The sequence below is a fragment of the Aplosporella prunicola genome (genome assembly GCF_010093885.1).
Source record: "Aplosporella prunicola CBS 121167 unplaced genomic scaffold K452scaffold_2, whole genome shotgun sequence".
NCBI classification, from domain to species: Eukaryota; Fungi; Ascomycota; class Dothideomycetes; order Botryosphaeriales; family Aplosporellaceae; genus Aplosporella; species Aplosporella prunicola.
This window is the reverse complement of record NW_022983530.1, coordinates 1,455,011-1,475,213: the sequence shown is the minus strand read 5'-3', so window position 1 is coordinate 1,475,213 and position 20,203 is coordinate 1,455,011. Positions and strand designations below refer to the sequence as shown.

The following is a 20,203-nucleotide window of genomic DNA, read 5'->3' as shown; positions in this document are numbered from 1 at the left end:
ACACTCGATAAAAATATTCCCTACCTTCTATATTTCCCTATTAAAACCCGTGTCAACAGATCCTCTTCCAGGATAATCCGCTACGCCACCCCCTCCGGTAGAGACTAAAGAATAAGAAGAAGAAGAATACGTAGTAGAAAAGGTTATTAATAGATACTAGAGGGATAATAATACTTACTATTACAGGATTCGTTAGAAAAACTACGGTCCAGCTAACGACTTAGATATTCCTACCGAAGAATCCTCTAGCTTTACTTAATTAGCAGCGGACTTCCATTTCACGCATCCTCATAGAGAACATCCTAACCACCCGCTACACGGTACTAAAGGGCCTCGCAGGAGCTTAGTAAAAGAAAAGAGGGGATAATATTACGGGTTTCTAGCGCGTTCCTTACAGTTCTTACCAGCAAGCGCTAGCTAACGGTTTATCTTTATTTATTATTTACTAATTATTATTTATTTATATTTCGCTTATTATCCCTTACTTAGCGCCTAGCGCCTACTAGCGAGCTATATATATAGCCGCCGCCTCTCGTTCTCTTCCTTTCCTCTTCGTACTACGTCTTATAGTTAATCCTATATAATCTAATTTAAATCCGCCTTATTACCGTAACACTACTCTTTACTAATTAAAAATAGGATACGGATACTTTAAGTCCTATTTATATAGATTTTCTTACTCTAAGATAGATCTCTATACGTATAGACCCGCTAAATAAACCCCTAGATATCTCCTCCTAATGTATCCTCTCTATAACTCTCCTAGGAGAGCTCTAAAGAATACCCTCGAGATAAATAACCCTAGTTTTTAAGAGGTACTTACCGGACTAGGAATCCTAGCTACGCTAGAATTCCTTAAATAAACGAGGATAGCTACGCGGAAATAGCGCCTTAACGACCTTCCCGAGGGGGAGTAAAACTTCTATAATTCTGATCTACTCCTTTCTATTTTATCTTCTCTAAAAACCCCTTTCTTTCCTTCGTTTTTATTACCTCGGCCTAGATCTAACTATCCCTCGTACTACCTCGCTTTTATCTTATATTTAAACCCTCTAGCTAGTCTTAAATAGACCGTCCGTTATAGTTTCTAACTATATATAGACGTAAAACGAATTAATTAATTAATTAATTAATCTTTAGGCCGTGCTAAGCTTTATACAATACTTATAACGGTTTAAGAATAGAGATAATCCTATAGTATAGAACCTCTATACTACTATCTCCTCCTACCTTACTATCCGCTCCCGTTACCTTCCTTTTTCCTCCTAGATTAATAAATTACATATAAACTAGTAGTAAAACTCTTAAATAGTCGTAGCCTATATATCGCTTAGGGCGATAGGTTAGGGTAAATAAATATAACTTAACTCAACTCAATTCTAATACCTAGGATAAAGAGGCCTCGTTATAATTATATTATTCGAGTATTAGGAATAGTATTACTATTATCTAGGAATAGTCTTAATAGAGTTTTAAGAGTATCTCCTAAGTAGCTAGTAGTAACGCGAAGTTAAATACTAGCACGTAGTAAGTATAGTATTCCTATAGGAATTATTTATAACCGCGGTTACCGGGCCTTTAAATAAAGGCTTAGCGAACTCGGATTAGTAGTTTAAAGCGGACTCTAATCCGTCTCATCCGTCTAGACGCCCTTACGGTTATAACTAGGTTTGTTTTTATTATTGTTATGCTCTTAATAAAGTGGAAAGCTGACGTTGCTATTTTATAGAAAATTCGCAGTACTGCGTATACCTCATTTTCGATTTTCGGCATCTCAACTATTTTAATTCTCGGAAGCCTTGTTTTCATTACATCCTGGACTCTTGAACCTATTCTCAGCTGGGTGCAAAAGCGATACAATTTCGACACATATTCGCGTCTTGAATAGTGCACCAACGACACCCTACAGCTACAGTGCCTTGCGCACGAACAGTTAGGCATGGGAACATAGAGCGGTGCTACAAATTCGATTCCCATAACAGATAAAGGCGAAAGACTAGCATACCTGGATCTTGCCGACCTCAAACACCCAAGACTTAAAGCCCCTCCGCCTCCTTATATGAGTAGACCAAGACCGGCACACTCGGGATCACCCTCACAAGCATCTTCATCAAGCTGAAGGTACTGTATTTGTACCTTAGCAGGATCACTCAATGCGAGAGGGAAAGGCAACGGCCCTATAGCGTTTATGCTGAAACTTTTTTTTGGTATTTCTAGTTGTAAACGGAGCGGATTGAGCCGCTAAATTTGTACAGTACCTTGCTTTAGTAAATTGATTTTTAGAACTTGAGTAAGCGGTTTACTGCCCTTACGGGTAGCAAAGAACCGGGGTCGTTTCCTGCTCTCAGATGTGGATAGAACCAGGCCGGGCTCGCCCACGACAGAAATGCCACAACCCAAATGTACCCAATGATTTGCCTTAGTCGCCAATGCTGAGACCTTGATCCTGCAACCCACTGCGCGCCATCCTCCAACATAATTCCAAGTGCCTGTGCCGGGAAGAAAACGAGTCCGCCGCCTTCCTTGCCCGATACACCCATACCACGCTCGCAGATAGCGTGGATAATACCGGAGATGAGAAAGGCCGAGAAGATGCGCGTGTACCGGGAAAGCAGCGTGCCTCGCGGAAAGCGGAGGATTTTATCAGCGACAAAGTCAGCGTGACTGATAAGACAGCTGCGGAGGCATGAGTGCCATACGACTCCCCAGAAGTTGCGAAGTGTGTAGCTATCCTTGACTGAGCCGAAGAGCTGCGGACGATCGCTTGGGGAGCTAAGACCCGTCGCAACCAGGGCGATAGCAATCAAATTAGAGACGACGAGGACATAAAGAAATCCGGTAAACCAGTAGGATACAGATCCGATGATGCGAAAGGCGATGTCCTTGGAGGACATGTTCTTAAACAAAAGTGATTGTTTATCGGAAGTAATCAGGGACGGAGCCGGTGCAGGTGCGGAAATGAATGCGTCGAGGATGATGTAGGTGACGAAGGTTGTAGCCAACCTGCACCGAAGGAATTGTGCTCGCGTAAGGAATGTAGTCTTGACATTTGGTACCTGCCATTTCGTTCCAATGCGGCGCATGTTCCAGAGAAGTGAGATTGCCCCCACAACACGACTGATTGCGGTTTTACCCGCAGGAAGAGGAGGATTTTGGTGCCAAATTATTTCTGAAGCGCTAAGAAACTGGACCGGAAGAGATGCAGCGGCGAATCCCCTCCAGTGAGGATTGTCACACCATTGGAAGAATGTGATCTGCAGCGCGTAGGTGAGAGCACACAATGTGGCTACACTCGTGAGGCGAGCCACGATGGCCAGTCGCGGTATGAGAAGTACGGTGACTGCATAGACTGTAAGGAATGCGATCTCTGTGATTCCGAACCCAAAGGCTCTGCCGACGGAAGTTGAACTAAGGGCCATGTTGAAAATGACAATGCGGGACCGAATGTTTCATATGAAGTAACTAGAAGATACCAGCATTTTATATAATAAAGCCAGAGAGGTGTGAAAGGGGCAGAAATGTCGATCTCAGGTAAAGAACAAAGCTCACCTTTTCCATGAACCACTTCATTAGTAGCAAGATTTAACAAAAACGAGTGGGGGCCGGGGCCAAAACATTGTTACCCGGAGAATTTTCGGTCACTCCTAAAAGCCTGACTCCGATTCAACGAAAGACTCAGTGTGCATGCACGTGAATTTTTCTAATGTCGGAATAGAGACGGAAGCCGTAGGAGGGCGGGGAAAGAAGAAGAAAGTAGGTGAGGCGCGTGAAGACAGGCCAAAAGAGTGGTCAGAACGAACTCCTACCGAAAGCTTGGGCCGCCAGGCTTTGACCAACGCGTAAATCAGTGTCAAGTATGGAGATGACCTTCTCACCGACCGGCAGCTCCGCGGAGTTATGCGGCCTTAGTAGCTGTGAAACACCCTAAATCGCGTGGGGGTGGCCGGGTCTTGGTTTGCAAAGATGGGGCTCAGCGGCGTAACACGTCTGTCCCAGGTCGAGTGCAGCTAGCTCCTTCCACAGAACATCGTAAGACCTTTACCGAATTGGTTTAGAGGGGGGACAGCATTTCGTAACTCAGTGAAAGCGGTTGGTACCGGTGGTTGAACATGGACAGCAGGACAAGAGCGGTTGTTTGAGGAATGAAGTTAGGCAAATCCGGCCCGAACCGACAAGAGGGGCACTTCTTAGCGCCAATTCTAGTCCCTAAGCTATTTTTAGACGACAACCTCACAGCATGGTCCCAACGATCCAGCGTATCCCATCATCATCTACAATGAACACGAGCGGGCGTGATCCAATTCTAGATGGCCCTTACTCTGACCAGAGGAGCTGCTATCTGCTCAAACTTTCCCTCGAACTGCGCTTACATATTTGGGAATACGTCTGCCCCCCTGGTCAATATTCTGGCATGCTGAAGGGCTTGTTTGGTAACGAACAATGTCTTCAACTACATTCGTTAAAATGTGAATAGTTCTCGCTTACTCCCACTAAGTCTTGAAAGTCTGACCGAACGTGCCTTTAGACAAAGACATAGTCGGAAGAGAGTGTGGCTATGAACCGCCTGAATACTACGAATATGTTCCAAATCGCGCGCGAGAGGAAGGCCACCCTTCTTTGCTTCTCTCTATCGGGCAGACTTGTCGAGTAGTGTAAGTAGATTAAGCTGCTTTTCTATTTAATTGCGGCTGATCCGTGAAGCAACAAGGTACCAAGATGTTATCCCATTGCTATACGGCAATCACACTTTCATCTTCTTCTATGAAAAAGACCTAATCTCATTTCTCTCCAATATCCCCTCTACTCACCTTCAGTTCGTCCGCCACGTGGTTCTTAATCTGTATCTCAAGCTGGAGAAACAGCGCACCGCGGGCTGGGCGTCTCAAAAAACACGGCCTATCCGCACGCGCAGCACTACCCCTCAACGGCAGGCTAGAAATAGAGATTGGTCCGCAGCGGTTGAGAAACTTCTCAGTCTTCCGAAGTTGAAAATGCTCAATGTCAATATGGATGATAATCACATTCGCCAGCCGAAGAGTTTAGGATACACAGACGAGCTGCGGCTGAAATCGACGGTCGAGCTGCTACGGTCATTCACGGGGAAAAGAAATCTGGTGGAAGGCAGGTGGGTGGTTTTGGTAGGGGCAAAGTCGGGGCAAGAGCTAACCGATTATGTCGCGCTGCTTGACGCCACGCTACAGGACGAAGGAATCCCTTTCGAGGCGATAGATCCTCATAAGCTGACCCCACCGTTTCCACCTACATTCATTCCGTCTTATATGATGGATATGATTGTGTGCTATGCGCTTCCGCCCGATGAAGACGACGATGACTTGTAGATACTTCAATATCTGATATTGACCTTTTGTAATAAACCGAACAGGCTGTTATTTCTTTCGTATAGAGCCGAAATATATGAGAGTTATAGACGGCAAATATCATTCAAGCCCAGAATTCTACTTAGCTATGCTACTTAATTGCTATCTAGAGTTGTAGATAGGTGAAATAATTAGAAGGGCCTGGCGGAGCGAGAGTCAAGTTACAATGCATGTACTAACAAACTTGAAATCAGGCTAAACAGGACCAGGCAAGCTGTAACTATACCACCGAACGAAAACCTCAAAACAACGAGTATAAGAGCAAAGACAAAATTATCATAGGTCTACCTAAGAGCAAGCTACCTACCCTAAGCAGTAGGCGAACCAATCCGGTTCATGAGAAAACTCAGACTCCATCGATCAAATCCCTCCCTACTTCTTATTGTACCGTTGTGTTTTCTCACTCCAGTACTCGTTTCCCGACATCTGATACTCTAGCCCGCTTATGTATCTCGCTATGTGTTCTCCACAGCCCTCATTGAGGCTCTTTTTCTCAAGCTCCTTATGCATGACCTCCCACTCTCTGCACATAAGTGCGAGAACACGCTTTGAGGCTTCGTAATCAAGGCCGCTCTCGTCGGCCAAGACCTTAACACCGTTGCACAGACAAGAGCCCTCTAGATGACCCATCTCGGCCTGCTGCAGCTCCTTGTCGAAGCTGTAGACGTCGTTCATGACCGCTAGGTGCTTGGAGCAGATCTGTTCGAGTGGGTGTACGGACTCGAGTTCCGCAGGCGAGAGATGCAGATTCATAGCGTAGCGTTGCAGTGCAAGTAAGAACCTGTGATCCAACATGTTAATTAATTATGAAGCCCAAATATTTGGGTGAATGGGAGAAGGGTTTAACGTACGCTCCTCCCACGTCCCGCTCACGGTACTCAAGATAGCGGCCTAAGCCGGTGGTTTCGATCCGCGACTTTTCTGTCTGGGCGCGCATGAAATCAAAGGTAGGCTCGAGCATCTGCTCGGTCAGGACGGGGTCGGACTTGCGCATCTCCTCCCAGATTTCGTGCATCATCCACTCGCACGGGATGGATGGGTTGGGTGCGGCAGTGCCAGACATGATTGGCATAAGGTGTTCATTGTAGGCCTTGCCGTCATCGAAGCTCATGTCCTCGAGGAGGTCTTGGTGCAGCGTACCGTTAGCACATCATCCTAACATTTCGATACGCATGCTTGCTCGGATTCACAATAAGACACTTACCGTCTATCAGGAACAAAATTGTAATGAGGCGGCAGGCCGAGTGGATCCTGTCGTCCAGGGCAAGCGGGAAATTCATGCATGTGGCATAGGAGTATCCATCGGTGCCGATTTTCTTGCGCGCCTTCTCGTTCTCAAACGGCCAGTGCTGAAGGAACCATCCTTCGACGTCGGCGGTGACCTGAGGCTCGAGGGGATGACGCTTGTGAACAAGGCGGCTTGGGATAGATCGCAGGATGTAGCAGCTGTCGACGGGAGAGGAGATGGCCTTTGGCCCGCCCAGTGAAGTGGGACCCGGCTCACTGGGGTGCTCGGTGGACAGCATTGTGGGTTAGATGGTGAAATTTAGAAAAGTTAACGTATAGCGGCTTGCTCTGCTCGAGAAGGGTTGGGCTGGGCTTTATCTTATATCCAATACCAAAGGCGGCAACAGGGCATGCTTGCAAGAGGAATGGACGTAGGTTGATGCAAGTCTTCCTGAGGTAATCATATATCAGCGTAGACATTGCGTAAAAGGCCTACAGCTTAGTAGACTGCTAAAATCCAAAACCCAATCAATCAAGTCTGACTATCTATCCGGGATTATCCGATTCTTACTCTACCGTCTGAATCGGGAAAGCCGGAGTTCTAGGGCTAAAGCTTACTCAACACTTTTTTCCCGCATGCCCAATAGCAATTGAATCTTGCTTCGCTTACAAACTCCAAGGAGGCATAAACATCTTCCGGAGATGGAAAATGCTGCAATGCTTACTGTTGATGGTTGTTCTCTCCTTTCAGCTGCATCCGGACCACGCGTTTAAAGGGTGGTAGGCTGCGGATTAGAAAGAACCTCAATTCTGAATTTCTAATTACTATGAAGAGAGGCTTCGAGATTTTAATTTACTGACAACTCACCCGATGACAATTCCAGAAACTAAAGTAGAAAGTTAGGAAGTTATCGTCTGTTATAAACAACCAGAAAGTAAAATCGCGGATGTCTCCACAGCACAATTACCTCCAACGAAATCACAAAGTCCGTCCCTCGCCACGAGTATCAGTCAAGGCTTGCTGCGCCCTCGTCATGGTGGTGCTCTCGATGCGAAGCCACTGAGGTTCCAACTGGGCGAGAGACTCTTCAAGCTCCGTGTAACGCTCACCCTGGGTGAAGATGACGCGTCCGTCCCAGTGTCCCTCGCCCTTGACGTCCACGTCCGTATCCTTGGTGTAGGGCTCGACGAGTCCTGATTCTTTTGCAGCTGCCGAGTAAACGATGGCGCGGGCCACGGCGTTGATAGTGATGTCTTCCGGGCGCAGGACGACACGCAGGGAGCGGACCTGGCCTACAATCTGCGGCCATATCAGTCAGCGTTTATAGCTTCATGTGGGGGGTGTCAGGTGGACTAGAGCAGCTTTGGACGGGCAAGGTTTGTTCGGGCACGTAAGCGGTAGCGCTGGAGGCGATGACAATGCTGCCATGGTCTTATCGCGGCGCATGTTGCTGAGGACCAGATTGACGGTGTTCAGGGTACCACGCATGTTGATGTCGATGACGGCATAGCTAGGCGCCTGCAGGTTGCCCCGTTTGTCGAAGGAACCAGCAAAGTAATCATACTGCTCCGGTAGCTCCTTGCACACGCCAGCGTTGACGGCGTTGACGGCGTTGAATGCGGCACAGAGGTTGGCCTGAATCGGTGGTGTTGCAACGGAAGAAGGTGAGGTTGTCGGGAAGCTGCTCCGCGGTCGAGAGCGTGGACTTTTGGCGCCGCGTGACGCGATAAGACGCGTTGGGGGCGGAGGATCAGCGGCCAATCAAAAAGATGTAATCCTGGTACCTATGAAGGATGCAATCTGCAGTGCCCTTACATATATGTGCCAGCCTGGCCTTTAAGCGCTGAGTAAATACCTAACAAACATGCACATTGACATTGTCAACACCGCTCGCCTCTTTCCCGCCTCACGTCAGGCCCGGCAAACGACCAAGCCGCTGTCCATCCTCGACGCCACCGTCCTGAATTTCACTCCCGCCGAGACTGTCCTCGTCTACGATGAGTCTACTCCCACGCCTGTCGTCGTGCGCGCTCTTGAGCGGGTGCTAGACAGCTACCCGCAGTGGAGCGGGCGTTTGCACCAGCTGCCTTATGACGGCGCCACCCGCCGCCATGGCCGCCTGGCGTTGACATGGGGCACCGCCGATGACCCGGGAGTCATCTTCGCTGAGGCTCGCACCGATGCGACGCTGGCCAGCCTGGTGCCCGCCGAGCGTGAGCGCGACTGGGACGCCTCAGCCTTCCCCGCGGCGAAGCTGGTCCCGGACACGCCCGTATCGACGTCGAACCTCGACGAGGCGCTGCCCAGTGTCACCGTCCAGCTGACGAACTTTTCGTGCGGTGCCATGGCCGTCGGCGTGCGCATGGCTCATCCGCTCGCCGATGCGCAAACGTTGTCGATTTTTTTGCGCCACTGGGCAGCTGCGACTGCTGACATGATCTCCGCCGCGCCCACTCCACTCTTCGACCCGTCTGCCCTCGATTTTCGTGCACAAGCCGCATCGCCGGATACTCCCTCGCTGCCCTTCCATCGCTACGATTGGTGGATCTCGAAGCCCGACTCGGTGCCTAACGAACTTCGCGATGAGCCGCATGATCCGCCAGGCGATGTTATGCCCTGGGCCGAGTGGGACGTAGGAGGGCCCGTCTCGCACTACGTCCTACACTTCTCGGGCATTGAGCTGGAGCGCCTCTGGAAGGCAACGGCCAAAGGCACCCATCTCAGCCGTCTCGATGCCCTGCTCGCCCACTTGTGGTCGCGTATCAATACAGCTCGTGGTTTGGAAGGCGATGATGGTGCCGTTCACCTCGACTACACACTAGGCTTGCGCGGGCGGGTTAATCCGCCTTTGGATGACGGTTTCGTTGGCTCCCCTCTCGTCATGGCTGCTGTGTCTGCTTCAGGCCGCACCGTCTCTGCCGCGCCCGCCGAGGTTGCCCGCCTTATCCGTTCCGCCGTCTCTTCCTTTACGCCGCAAGCTGTAGCTGGCCACCTCTTTAAAAAGCAGCAGGAGCAATCGCCTCAGCGTATTTGGCAGGCCTTTTTGGGAAGTCGCCACGTCCTGGTCACGTCGTGGATCCACACGCACCTGTACGGCGTGCAGTTCATCCCCGGCCACATCCCGCGTTATGTCGAGTGTGTCATGCCAAAGTGCGATGGCTTGTTGCAGATCATGGACGCGAGGCCAAATCCCCACCTGGGTGAGAAGCGGCACTGGTCGGATAATGGCGTTGATGTCCAGTTGCATCTTACTAAAGCTACTATGGAAAAGTTGCTAATAGACCCGGGTCTTCGAGGGTAGGCGGCGTCCTGGGAGAGTTACAAAAACAAGATATGGCGGAAGGGAATATAGAAGCCTCTAACTTTCTCTGGGTACGTACTACTGTAAATAATTTATTTATCAGGATCCCGCGGGTATTCAATCAGCACCCCTTCGTACAGATATGAAACACACTAGTAACGACACAGCTATATCGGTTCTCAGGAAATATGTCAATTTCTTGCTCCATTTGAGCCTACTGTCTTTCCCGGCTATAGCTTGAGCTACCTGTCCCATATAACAATAAGTCGTTCAAAATGAGGAAGATCTACTGAACTTTCGAAATGAGAGCTGCCTCTTACCGTACCGCCGATTTCGACTCCAGAATACAGTCAGCGTGGCAAGGGGGCTGCTTAGCAATGATGAGTTGGACTTCCAACACGGCATTTGTTGCGGCTTACAATGTTGCGGTGACGATCTAATGAGCCCTAACAGATGCTGTCAACTAATACAAATAGTGCTTTCATTTAGTTCCATAGCGGAGGCATACTGCTCTCGTGGTTGTCAATACCAGCATCATGTCCGACAATGTTCGCTATCTTCCACCGCGGCTCCAACCGATATTCTCCGTCAACGAAGCAGTATCTGGAAGACTATCCCTCTCATTGGCCGTTCTCTGCATTGTGTTGATTACCGTATATGCCAACCACAATGCCGCACGCCAACGTCTGGCATCAGAACTGCCGGTAGAAGCAAACGATCGAAAAGCAACCATCAAGAGCCGCAATCATTTCCGTAAAAACTCTAAAGCAATACGGCTACAAAGACTCAAAGCGGAAAATCAGGAGTTTTATTATATCTCTCCTGCTCTCAGCCGGCAATTCATGGCCCCGACCAGATTTCCACTCAAAACTGCACTGAGGCTTGAACTCGATTCCACTAGCATAATAAGAGCGCAATTTAATCGATATTTGGAGGATGTCTTAGTCGGTCTTCGGGATACGAGCCTCAGAGAGAAGGCTCGTGGGGCTATAGATGTCGATGGCAAGATTACCGAGAAAGCCGTATATCAAATGCTCCCAAAGTTTGATATGATAAAAAGTCAACACACTCACCCGGAGTATGTTTTTCCTTCTGCCATCTTGCTATAGTTATAGCTTTTGCTAATAGTATACTACTTCTAGACGTTCCTTCACTGCTCAAGAGATTAGAGCTATTCTTTTGTATCTCCTTGAAAACTTCGACTCAAAGTTTTCTCAGCTCAGACAAAAACCGCAGGGTCTCCGTTTAGGACATTAAAGCTGCAGTAGGATCTCTAGGCGGATATTATGTAACACGAAAAGAAACACCAATTCTTCCATCCTACATTTATTCTCCTCGATTCATCTGCATGCATATGTAACACAACAGGATACACAATCCTTAAACCATACCCTGGCTCCGCTCCTCGATCAGTCTTCATGCAGAGTTTGAATAACAAATGCTTCACGCAGTGCAACGCTGATGATAATAGTGTCTCACTTCAGCTGGTCAGCTGAAAGGTTCAAGAAAACATGTAAATGTTTTCCTTTGGCCGACATTCAGCATGAAAACCCAGTGGTAAATGCGACGTAGACTTAGGCATCTTCATATAATGGCAGCCCGATTGCTATTGATCGTGTTTTGCTGGGTACTCTCGTCACAAGCGGCTGTCGTATGGGGCCCAGTCGTCGACCTTGGCTACGAACTACACGAAGCAACCGTCAATGTAAGGAAACCATCAATGAAGCTACAGCTGTTGCACGCAACTAATCTTGGGACAGGAAACTGGCAACTATTACAATTTTTCCAACGTACGCTATGCGTCAGCGCCTGTCGGTAATCTACGATTCGCAGCTCCTGTGTCACCTCCGAAGGCCAAAAAGCCCATCATAAATAACGGACAAACCACCTTCATATGTCCACAAGGCATCCCTTACTGGTCGAATATCGCGTTTGCTCGTCTAGCAGGCCGAAATGTGTCTCTCGGTAATGAAAGCGACTATAAAATTGCCGATATCCCACCAGTTGATCCACGCACGAACGAAGACTGTCTGTTATTGGATATTACGGTGCCAATGAGTGTTTTTGATGGCCGAAGAAGGAACATCAGCGGAGCACCTGTGCTTCTCTGGTTCCATGGTGGCGGTTTTGTCCTTGGAAACAAAGGCGGATGGGGTAATGGTGCTGGCCTTGTCGGGCGTTCTCTTGAGAACAACCAGTCTGGAATTATCTATGTGGCCGCAAACTATCGTCTTGGCCTCTTTGTAAGTTTCAAATTCCTCGACGTGAACTAGTGAAAAGGTTGTTAACTTCTCGAAAGGGTTGGCTATCTGGGCATGATTCGATCACTTCCAATGCCGGACTACTAGATCAAAAACTTGCCATCGAGTGGGTGAGGAAGCATATACATCTCTTTGGCGGTGATCCAAACAAAATATCTGTCATTGGCGAGTCTGCTGGAGGGGGCTCATTGATGACACTCATAACTACTAATGGCGGAAATAACGGCAAGGAAGCGTTGTTCTCACGAGCGATACTTCAGAGTCCATGGCTTCCTCCGTTGCGTGAGGAATCTCAAGCAATTGCATTGTACAACCAGGTACTACAAGCAGCAGACGTTTCGAGTCCGGATCAGTTACGTGATGCACCATCCGAGACCTTACAAACAGTAAACAGCTTGCTTATCGGCAGAGCTCCGTTTGGAACTTACGTCTTTGGTGAGTAGTATCTCCATTGTTTGAGAAATTAATAATGAACCACGAAGCTAAATCAGTACTTGGATTAGGTCCTTTGATAGATCACAAAACAATTCCCGATGATCCAAGAAGATTGCTTAAGAATGGATCGTTCAAATTGACTATCGGCCTTATGATTGGCCACAATTCTAATGAAGGAGCTTTTTTCACACCTCCTTCTACGACTGCAAGCTGTTCCTTCGAATGCTTCTTCTCCCGGGTGCTTCCTCAATTATCCCAGGAAACACTATCGTATATATCCAGCTCTTTATACCACTTTGGACAGTCTACCCCAACAAATAACATTACAAGTATGCGAGAACAATACGAACTGGCTTACGGCAACTTTTCTATCAATTGCAATATTGAATACCTCAAGTCGGCATACCAGGACAGGCTGTACGCCTACATTTTCAGCCAACCCCCAGGCGTACATACGACTGACTTGCTATTCACCTTCTCTAATGTGGCTGACCAAGGAGATGGTGTAATGGATGATGCATGGCTAGCAGTTATTATGCAGCGATATTTTGTCAATTTCGCTCTTTCAGGATCACCCAACACTCCACTGCCGGTTCCAGAGTTCCCTCAATTCTCTAACAACTCTATGGTTATGAACTTCAACACGGTGGGATTTGGTGCGCGACAGGATGACGTCGATGAACAAAAGTGCAAAGGGTGGGAGTGCTTGCTAGGATACTAATCCGCTTCACTACTGAAGCTTTTCAGTCTTAATCCGGAAAGGTCTAGGCACACTGTTGTTTTTTAGGCTGTTATCACCTGGTACCTTCATTTTGGACAAATTAATGTGTGGAAACTGGCGGTTCCTTGAGTGTCTTACGCTTAATAATCTTTAACTCACAAAGAATGGATATTTAAACCACACCCAAATCCGGGTAAGCGTTGTGTGAAAACATATGAAAAAACCTCAAATATTTTAGAGGCTTGGTATGTATAGTATTTCGTTTACACATGTGGCTGTTGGGTATCTAAACTTAGAAAATCCTTATTTACTAGCCAAGTGATGCCTCTGCCCATCCAATGACAAGCGCAGCAAGAGTTAAAAGCCACGCCGCTACACCAAAAGCACCTTGGACGTCTCCATGCCTCATTACAGCCCACACTACAGCGAAAACAATACTTCCCAGCACAAAGAATCCCATCAAAAGCAACCAAACGCGATCCGCAAGGAAACCTTCGACAAGATGGACACCCCATGCAAGCCCACCTTCAACTTTCTGGCCTCGCTTTTTGGGGAAGCGAGCGTACGCAATTACTTCACTGTCATGGTCCTCCGGATGCATGAACATATGCATTAGGTATTTGTCGCCTACCGGAGGTATCAATTCATCCGGTGCATGGTCGTAATCGTAGTGCTGGCTTCGTGGCGGCATGTCGGGGCATTTGCGAATATCCACAACACGGTTTCGGTATGCTTCGAACTAATGACAGACTGTAAGGAACATTGTTTTAAGTCTTGACATGTATATTGCGCAGAGTACTCACTTGGACGAACTTGATGCTTGTTAGGCCCCGAAGGCGTAAAATTCTCCACCATTTTCTGTTTATATGCGAGTAAAGCTTGCGGATTTCCATTGCGAGGTCTTTGTCTGAGCGTACTCTCGGGTCTGTCACATCGATATGTGAGAGCTTCGTCGTCAAATAGCCTTCTTCTATACAAGTGAGGAGCCATCTTTGCACCGGGTTGACCATCCGCACAAGGAAAGGGTTACTAGAGCGAACTGCTGTGGGACTGTAGCCGGAATTCGAGAAACTGCTGCCTTGTGATGAACACGTAGTTGCTGGCGAGGGCGTTGCCAAAGCCGAACTACCGCTCCATATGTTGGTGCTGCCTGGAGAGGAAGAAGTGCTCGCTGATGACGAAGTAGGAGCATGAGCTTGAGGCCTGTTGAGAAATGTTTCAAACTCGCGTGCAGCTCCGGGTCGCCGCTCGATGTAGTCATCATAAAGTTGCGCACCGCAAGTCTGTTTACAATATCAGCATTTATGTCGGTTTTAGCAGGCAAACGGGCTTATTCACGCATGTCCATCGCACTCGAATGTGGTCTTTTGGGATCGGCTTCTCTGGTCCATAGAGGTCATGCACGCCAGAAGCCAGTTTTTGTAGCTGTGAAAAGGCAGCAACTGAAGCCTGGTATATAAAGGCGACCAGTGTGTTTCTGGGTGGTGGAGCTGACCTTATCTCGCGGCTTGAAAGCAACGAGATTGCGTCAACCGGGCTCAATGGTGCTGGAACGTTTATCGTAGGGAGCGTCCACTCCATTGTCCCGGTACTGTTTGTTGCGTGTGTTTGTGATGATCCTTGAGGTACCTGCGGCGATGAGGGGCTGTCGCCAGTAGTAAATCGGATAGCGCCCTGTCCTTGAGGTATTATCCCGCTTTCATTAGAGAATTTAGTCGAGACTGCAAGTTTAGGGAGAGCGCCGAGATCATCCTGAGAACCGTCAGGCGAGCGGAAGTTTTCTGTTTGTCGTGATAAAGGTATGTTTCGTTTAACCGCTTCTTCCGAAGAAGTGATTTTCATCAATGCTTGTGTCGAATTAGGAGAATGTTCTTCGGTTCCCTCATTGTTCTTATCGGGAGCTTTAGCGGAGAATGCATCGGCTCTTTCTAGTGTTTCACGGCTTCGCAAGGCTGACAGGTTTGGTACTTCCGGGCCGTTAAAAGAAAGGTTGCTGTGTCTCGCTACAAGTCCCATATTTACTTCAGAAAGAGATGTCGATGCGGGTAGAGCTTCGGCCTTAGAACTTGAAACCACGGACGGTGTATCTTCACCTGCCCTTTTGCGGTCGCCGTTGTGTGCCATTACTCGATTCGATGCTCTCTCGCTAGGTGTGTTGTCCGGAGAACGATGGTTGTTGGCCGAGTCTGATAGATGTTGCAAAGACTCACATAGCCTACGAGCATGTTCATCAAGTGAGCTCGGAATGCTAGTTTTATTTCGGCCCTCAGATGCGGTTTGATGGCGAGGACGAGCATCGTGCCTTACAGGATGACGAACAGAAAGTCCTCTAGCAGGTGTAGGAATTATGCTGAATGAACCTTGGTCGTCGCTGTCCTGTAACTGAAGAGCCACTGAATCTCCTGGAGCTTCGCTGATTAAAGGTAGGGAGTCCAACTCTGGGACAACATACTCGTCGGTCGTTATCTTTGGAGGTTCGCGGGCTGGTAATCGGACCTCTTCGGCTTCATTTATGTCTTTGTCCGACACTAATCTTTTGGACACAAAGTCAACTTCTGAATGTCCGCCATTACCTGAGCCTAGAGTCGGTGATAGAAGCTGACCAACTGGATATCCTCCTTTTGGCGAAGTGGTTGGCGGTTTGCGGGTAAGATTGACCCCGGGCAAGTTCTTTCTGCACTCCTCGCAAAAGTAGTTCTCAGGAACCATAGACTCTTCTGAGATGCCCACGCAGCCACCATGTTGCCAGATCTTGCACTCATCGCACTGGATGAAAAGGCCGCCCCCATCGTCGGCTGACAGGTCTCCGACCGCCAGATCTTCGTTACCTGACGGTGGCCCGGGATAATCCTGATAACCGCAGATGCAGCGTATAATCTCCGACTCGCCGTTATCATCACCAGCAGTTTGCGCATCTCCGTTGCTCATATATGAAGGCGGCGGTGATGTCATCGGTTCTTGTATTGAACCGGACGTGCTCTGGCTCGGGCCTTGGCTCCACTCTTGGGACGACTCGTTGTCATCCTGTTGAGGAGTTGAGTGCCGCATATCCTGACATACAGATTCAGCAGCAGTGATATGCCCTTTTTGAGGAATGGGACTGCGGACGTCCTGGAGTTAGTGTCAGCTGCTGCCTATAAGGCTTGGCCAAAAGATGGGGTGTTTCTGGCGCAAGATATTTGCAGCACCACGAGCGCTTACCATTGCAAACACTAAGGTGAGCATTGCCCCATTGGATAGTGGAACGTGAGGAGAAGATGATTCTCATTCGTTATTCCCCAAGGGATAATGGCAGCTTCTTTATAAGTCTTCAGATGTGAAGGCAGTGCTGCTGCGCCACAATGCGGGTTACGATGATCTGCGCCATGTACTACGTGAGATAACAAGATTTTGGCCCCATCCTCCGCGCCTGGTTTGCACGTTGCCTAAAAAGAGAATGAAAAATAGGTTACTGGCCTATCTTCCAGTCATAAGTGAACGTATAATTAGGTTTCAAAAGATTTACTTCATAAAAAGATTTTACAACTTGAAGGCGCGCCAGAGTAGAACATGATTGCTGTAAATGCAAAAAATCATTGCCGCAAAAAGGCCTTGCCTCGCTTATACTAGGTATGGTAGCGAATTAGCCCAAGACACCGAAATATACTCTGATAAGCTCTGCCCTATACCTTTAAGTGAAACAAAAGATGATGGATATTGATAAGGCGCTTATATAGTACTATTATCTGCTCCTCTTAGCTCCTAGCTATATCTGAATCTCTCTTATCCCTTAAGCCATTCTCCGAAAAATGACAGCTTCCAGTTAAGACTGCGTTTGCTTAGGCTACATTATCTAGGTGAACGTCATCGCTGCATTTGGTGATATTCCGTTACTAGCAGCTCTGCTTGTCTAGAAGCGCTACCCGTGAGCAATAATGGCAACTCAGCAGTAACTAATTTGCATAATATCAATCACTTAATCCGGTACCACTGCACAACCTCTAAATAAGATACTTGTGTAAAGACCAGGAGATGTAATTGGTTTTAGTAGCTGTGATTCCGTCCCGAGGCTAGCAGGGAATCCTGAAAATCACAGTACCTTATCTATACAAACATCTCCGTCAACATCTACTTTTTTTCTTCCCGGAACCCTTATTGTACCCTTGGTACCTTTGATCCCACAGACGCTCACTCTTACGCCGCCACTCTTCTCCCTCCGTCACTCCGCCTCAATACCGCCTCCTGGTGCTGGCATTCTACCCTTGACCCACTCCACGTCTACGTCTCTCGTGACCGAAACAGAAGGCACAAATTCCCATGTTTTGTAACCCGGGCTTGTTGCACGCACGCCGAGCACATACTCAGACAGTACGTAAGTGGGCGCGCCGCCCCAAGGGTGTGCGTGCGAAGTGTACGCGTCGAGCCCCGGACGGCCGTCTCCGTAGACGTATTCCCAAGCTGAACCGGTAGCGAACAAGTCATTTGTAACCATTGCCGGCCACAACTGATCAAGCAAGACCGATATAGCATTTGAAACTTGTGGAGGAATTTTTATTGTTGTGTTGGTAGCATTTACAGACGACAAAAATGCGAAGTCTTCGCTTGTCTTAAGTAGAGCTTCAAGCAAGAAGCCTAGATAGTTTGGTGATAACGATGTTTCATTTGCGGGAGTCGTTACGGTTGACGTGCTCTTGTATCCGATCCCGAGGCGCAGAGTGTCAAGAGCGGCAATTGCAGAGGCAGCTCGCTCTGTAGGTGCTACTCCTGACAATATAGCGAAAGCGATGTCGTTGATAGAGAAGCTATCCAAATTGTCGATCGATTGGACGTAGGTACTAACTTCAGCATTCCATAGCTGAGTGTTGACGGCATTCTTGATGCTGGTGGCTGTCGCTTCCCAGGAGTTGGCGGTGTTATTCTCGCCAACTGCACGAGCAAGAGAAGCTGCTTTGTTGAGAGCAAGTACAAAGGATGCCGATGGAGCGGTTCCACTTGGGAGACCAAGGAAGAAGTAGCCTGGATAGGGTCCGGTTGATACAAGGCCAGAGTCGCGATCAACAACAAGAAGAAGAGCTTCGACGAGTGTTTTCAACTGCAACCAGTAGCTTGAGAGGAAAGAGTAATCCCCGCTAAATTGAAAGTAATCTGCAATGGCGGTCACATAAAGGAATTGGTAATCCATGAGGTTGTATCCGGCCGAATCTGTGCCGTAATTTGGTGAAGCACCCATGGCTGCAGACATTCCAGAGAAGCCAGCGAACGAGGAGCCCGACGGTGCTTGCCACTGGAAAGCATACGATAGCGTTCCAGTGGAGAAGTCCGAATCATTTGTGCTCGCTCCGATAATCCGCTGGGTGTGGTAATAATCACCGGTCCAGACCAAACGATCTCTCTTTGCACCGTCCAGGCAGACATCGTGTGTACTGTCAGAGACGCCATACTCTTCTAGAGTGGAAGCATCGGTCAAGTTGTTTCGATAGACCACTGTTCCGTTCGCGGCCTTAACAATGACGTTAGTGTAGTAGGCCTCCTGGTCTTGGAAAGGCCCAAATCCCCATGTTCCTTGTGTTTTGTCGCCGGAAGATGCGCGATTAGATTTCCAATCGGCCGGAGCAAGGCCGTTTGATACAAAGACAGAGCCTTGTCCATCAATTGAGATGGTATAGCCAGTGGCGTTAACGGATGTGGAAATTTTGTACCACACATCCTGTTTTACATCGAATGGTCGGGTATAATAAACGTTCGGACCCGTAATCAAGGTCGTTTGATTGACAAGGCTCCAGCCAAAATTTGCAACAAGTGTGTTGGGTGGAAGAAGGGTCCGATTGGTGTTGAGAAAAGTACCTTCCGGATATTCACTTGTAAGCACAAAATACGGTCCATAGCCCTTGAGTCCTGCAGCAGCTCTCCATCCGACACCGCCGCGGGCAATCTTAGTCGAGAAGGTCAACGTGTAATTGCTGAACGAGGTCCCGAGAGTGGACTGTGCAGGGGCTTGGCCGCGAATAAAAGCTCCATCTTCAGTGATTTTCCAAGTCGAAGGCGCGGTCCCTTTGGCAATGCAAGACAGTTGTGTGGATCTTACTCCCAGCGCCCAGACCTTGTTGTACATATCGTTGGAGCTTTCAAATTGTCCGGGCAAGTCTTCCGGCGCCCTGATGTCATTACCGCTTGCAAAACCAACGCCGCAGATGGTCAATCTTTCTTCACTGAGAAGTTTGAGGGCCTGCCATCTCTGTCCTCCCTGAATAAAGAATGATTGTTGTCTTCCTGTGGACGAAACATCAAAAGTCTCAATTCTGAAGGTATTGCTTAATCCGTTTGAATAGGTCCAAGGCCCGTCGGCTTGTGGGAGGTCTAAGCTTGCTTTGGCCTCGGAATATCTTGTTTCGATTTGGATACCAGAAGCAGTTATGTTCGAAATATCGATGAACGGGAACCCTCCAACTTCGTTTCCATAATCTAAAGTAACGGATGGATTCGATGCAGTCAGAGTAAAACAAGTTGATGAAGTAAAGTTGGATGTTGTAGATGCGTTGCCGAAACTGTATTTTTGGGGGTAGATGTCGGCTGCTCTATACAACCAATATCAGTGAAACGTAAGACAGTAGTCCCATGAATTTCAGGTTTCCTAAGACTTGAGCCTTACAGTTGAACTTACTCGGAACCAGTCACAGTAGCAACAGTCGTAAAGAGAAGTACGACAAGAGTATAGATTAGTTTCATAAGTTTAATAGCCATGTCCAGATTTTGCGTAGGACTTTTTAGTTAAACAAACGATGTCTTAAAGGTAGTAGTTTTCGATCGCCTATTAACAGTATACTAGCGGCTCCCGGGCCATTAAATATCTCTTCAACTGTATCACTGTTAGTGAAATACGAACACGATTCAAGTTCCCGT

The 20,203-nt window shown here is 48.1% G+C and overlaps 9 protein-coding genes across 9 annotated transcripts; 4 read left to right on the top strand and 5 right to left on the bottom strand.

Annotated features, from left to right (window-relative positions):
- Nucleotides 1–2,279: 2,279 nt before the first annotated feature.
- On the bottom strand, nt 2,280–3,419 carry K452DRAFT_294505 (uncharacterized protein; the record flags this gene model as incomplete). The annotated part of the gene is made up of 1 exon (XM_033541708.1): nt 2,280–3,419. One exon carries the CDS (start codon nt 3,417–3,419, stop codon nt 2,280–2,282), a length of 1,140 nt encoding a protein of 379 aa, XP_033402699.1.
- An 818-nt stretch (nt 3,420–4,237) lies between these two features.
- On the top strand, nt 4,238–5,339 carry K452DRAFT_355384 (uncharacterized protein; the record flags this gene model as incomplete). The annotated part of the gene is made up of 3 exons (XM_033545957.1): nt 4,238–4,466; nt 4,526–4,652; nt 4,709–5,339. 3 exons carry the CDS (start codon nt 4,238–4,240, stop codon nt 5,337–5,339), a joined length of 987 nt encoding a protein of 328 aa, XP_033402698.1.
- A 184-nt stretch (nt 5,340–5,523) lies between these two features.
- K452DRAFT_315168 (uncharacterized protein) lies at nt 5,524–7,031 on the bottom strand. The gene is made up of 3 exons (XM_033543840.1): nt 6,583–7,031; nt 6,230–6,503; nt 5,524–6,159 (listed from the first exon to the last, which is right to left on the bottom strand). The coding sequence occupies exons 1-3, from the start codon at nt 6,902–6,904 to the stop codon at nt 5,751–5,753; spliced, it is 1,005 nt and encodes a 334-aa protein (XP_033402697.1). The 5' UTR covers nt 6,905–7,031; the 3' UTR covers nt 5,524–5,750.
- A 553-nt stretch (nt 7,032–7,584) lies between these two features.
- Nucleotides 7,585–8,286, bottom strand: K452DRAFT_315167 (uncharacterized protein; the record flags this gene model as incomplete). The annotated part of the gene is made up of 2 exons (XM_033543839.1): nt 7,960–8,286; nt 7,585–7,905 (listed from the first exon to the last, which is right to left on the bottom strand). The coding sequence occupies exons 1-2, from the start codon at nt 8,092–8,094 to the stop codon at nt 7,585–7,587; spliced, it is 456 nt and encodes a 151-aa protein (XP_033402696.1). The 5' UTR covers nt 8,095–8,286.
- A 184-nt stretch (nt 8,287–8,470) lies between these two features.
- Nucleotides 8,471–10,152, top strand: K452DRAFT_263264 (uncharacterized protein; the record flags this gene model as incomplete). The annotated part of the gene is made up of 1 exon (XM_033538641.1): nt 8,471–10,152. One exon carries the CDS (start codon nt 8,471–8,473, stop codon nt 9,905–9,907), a length of 1,437 nt encoding a protein of 478 aa, XP_033402695.1. The 3' UTR covers nt 9,908–10,152.
- Nucleotides 10,153–10,443: 291 nt separating this feature from the next.
- K452DRAFT_304883 (uncharacterized protein) lies at nt 10,444–11,164 on the top strand (the record flags this gene model as incomplete). The annotated part of the gene is made up of 2 exons (XM_033542845.1): nt 10,444–10,985; nt 11,050–11,164. 2 exons carry the CDS (start codon nt 10,444–10,446, stop codon nt 11,162–11,164), a joined length of 657 nt encoding a protein of 218 aa, XP_033402694.1.
- Nucleotides 11,165–11,498: 334 nt separating this feature from the next.
- On the top strand, nt 11,499–13,324 carry K452DRAFT_219186 (uncharacterized protein; the record flags this gene model as incomplete). Its single annotated transcript, XM_033536404.1, has 4 exons — nt 11,499–11,612; nt 11,668–12,150; nt 12,207–12,603; nt 12,672–13,324. 4 exons carry the CDS (start codon nt 11,499–11,501, stop codon nt 13,322–13,324), a joined length of 1,647 nt encoding a protein of 548 aa, XP_033402693.1.
- Nucleotides 13,325–13,634: 310 nt separating this feature from the next.
- K452DRAFT_263263 (uncharacterized protein) lies at nt 13,635–14,905 on the bottom strand (the record flags this gene model as incomplete). Its single annotated transcript, XM_033538640.1, has 3 exons — nt 13,635–14,063; nt 14,128–14,607; nt 14,663–14,905. 3 exons carry the CDS (start codon nt 14,903–14,905, stop codon nt 13,635–13,637), a joined length of 1,152 nt encoding a protein of 383 aa, XP_033402692.1.
- Nucleotides 14,906–17,334: 2,429 nt separating this feature from the next.
- Nucleotides 17,335–19,814, bottom strand: K452DRAFT_337335 (glycoside hydrolase family 78 protein; the record flags this gene model as incomplete). Its single annotated transcript, XM_033545260.1, has 1 exon — nt 17,335–19,814. A coding segment is annotated over one exon (2,292 nt), but the record flags the coding sequence as incomplete, so codon positions are not given.
- Between the last annotated feature and the right edge of the window lie 389 nt (nt 19,815–20,203).

Bases quoted from the DNA above. Each gene is read 5' to 3' on its own strand.
- K452DRAFT_315168 (XM_033543840.1), bottom strand. From the start codon at position 6,904: ATGCTGTCCACCGAGCACCCCAGTGAGCCGGGTCCCACTTCACTGGGC. The intron at 6,504-6,582 runs GTAAGTGTCTTA...CGCTGCACCAAG, and splicing joins AATTTTGTTCCTGATAGACG to ACCTCCTCGAGGACATGAGC. The intron at 6,160-6,229 runs GTACGTTAAACC...GTTGGATCACAG, and splicing joins GAGCGGGACGTGGGAGGAGC to GTTCTTACTTGCACTGCAAC.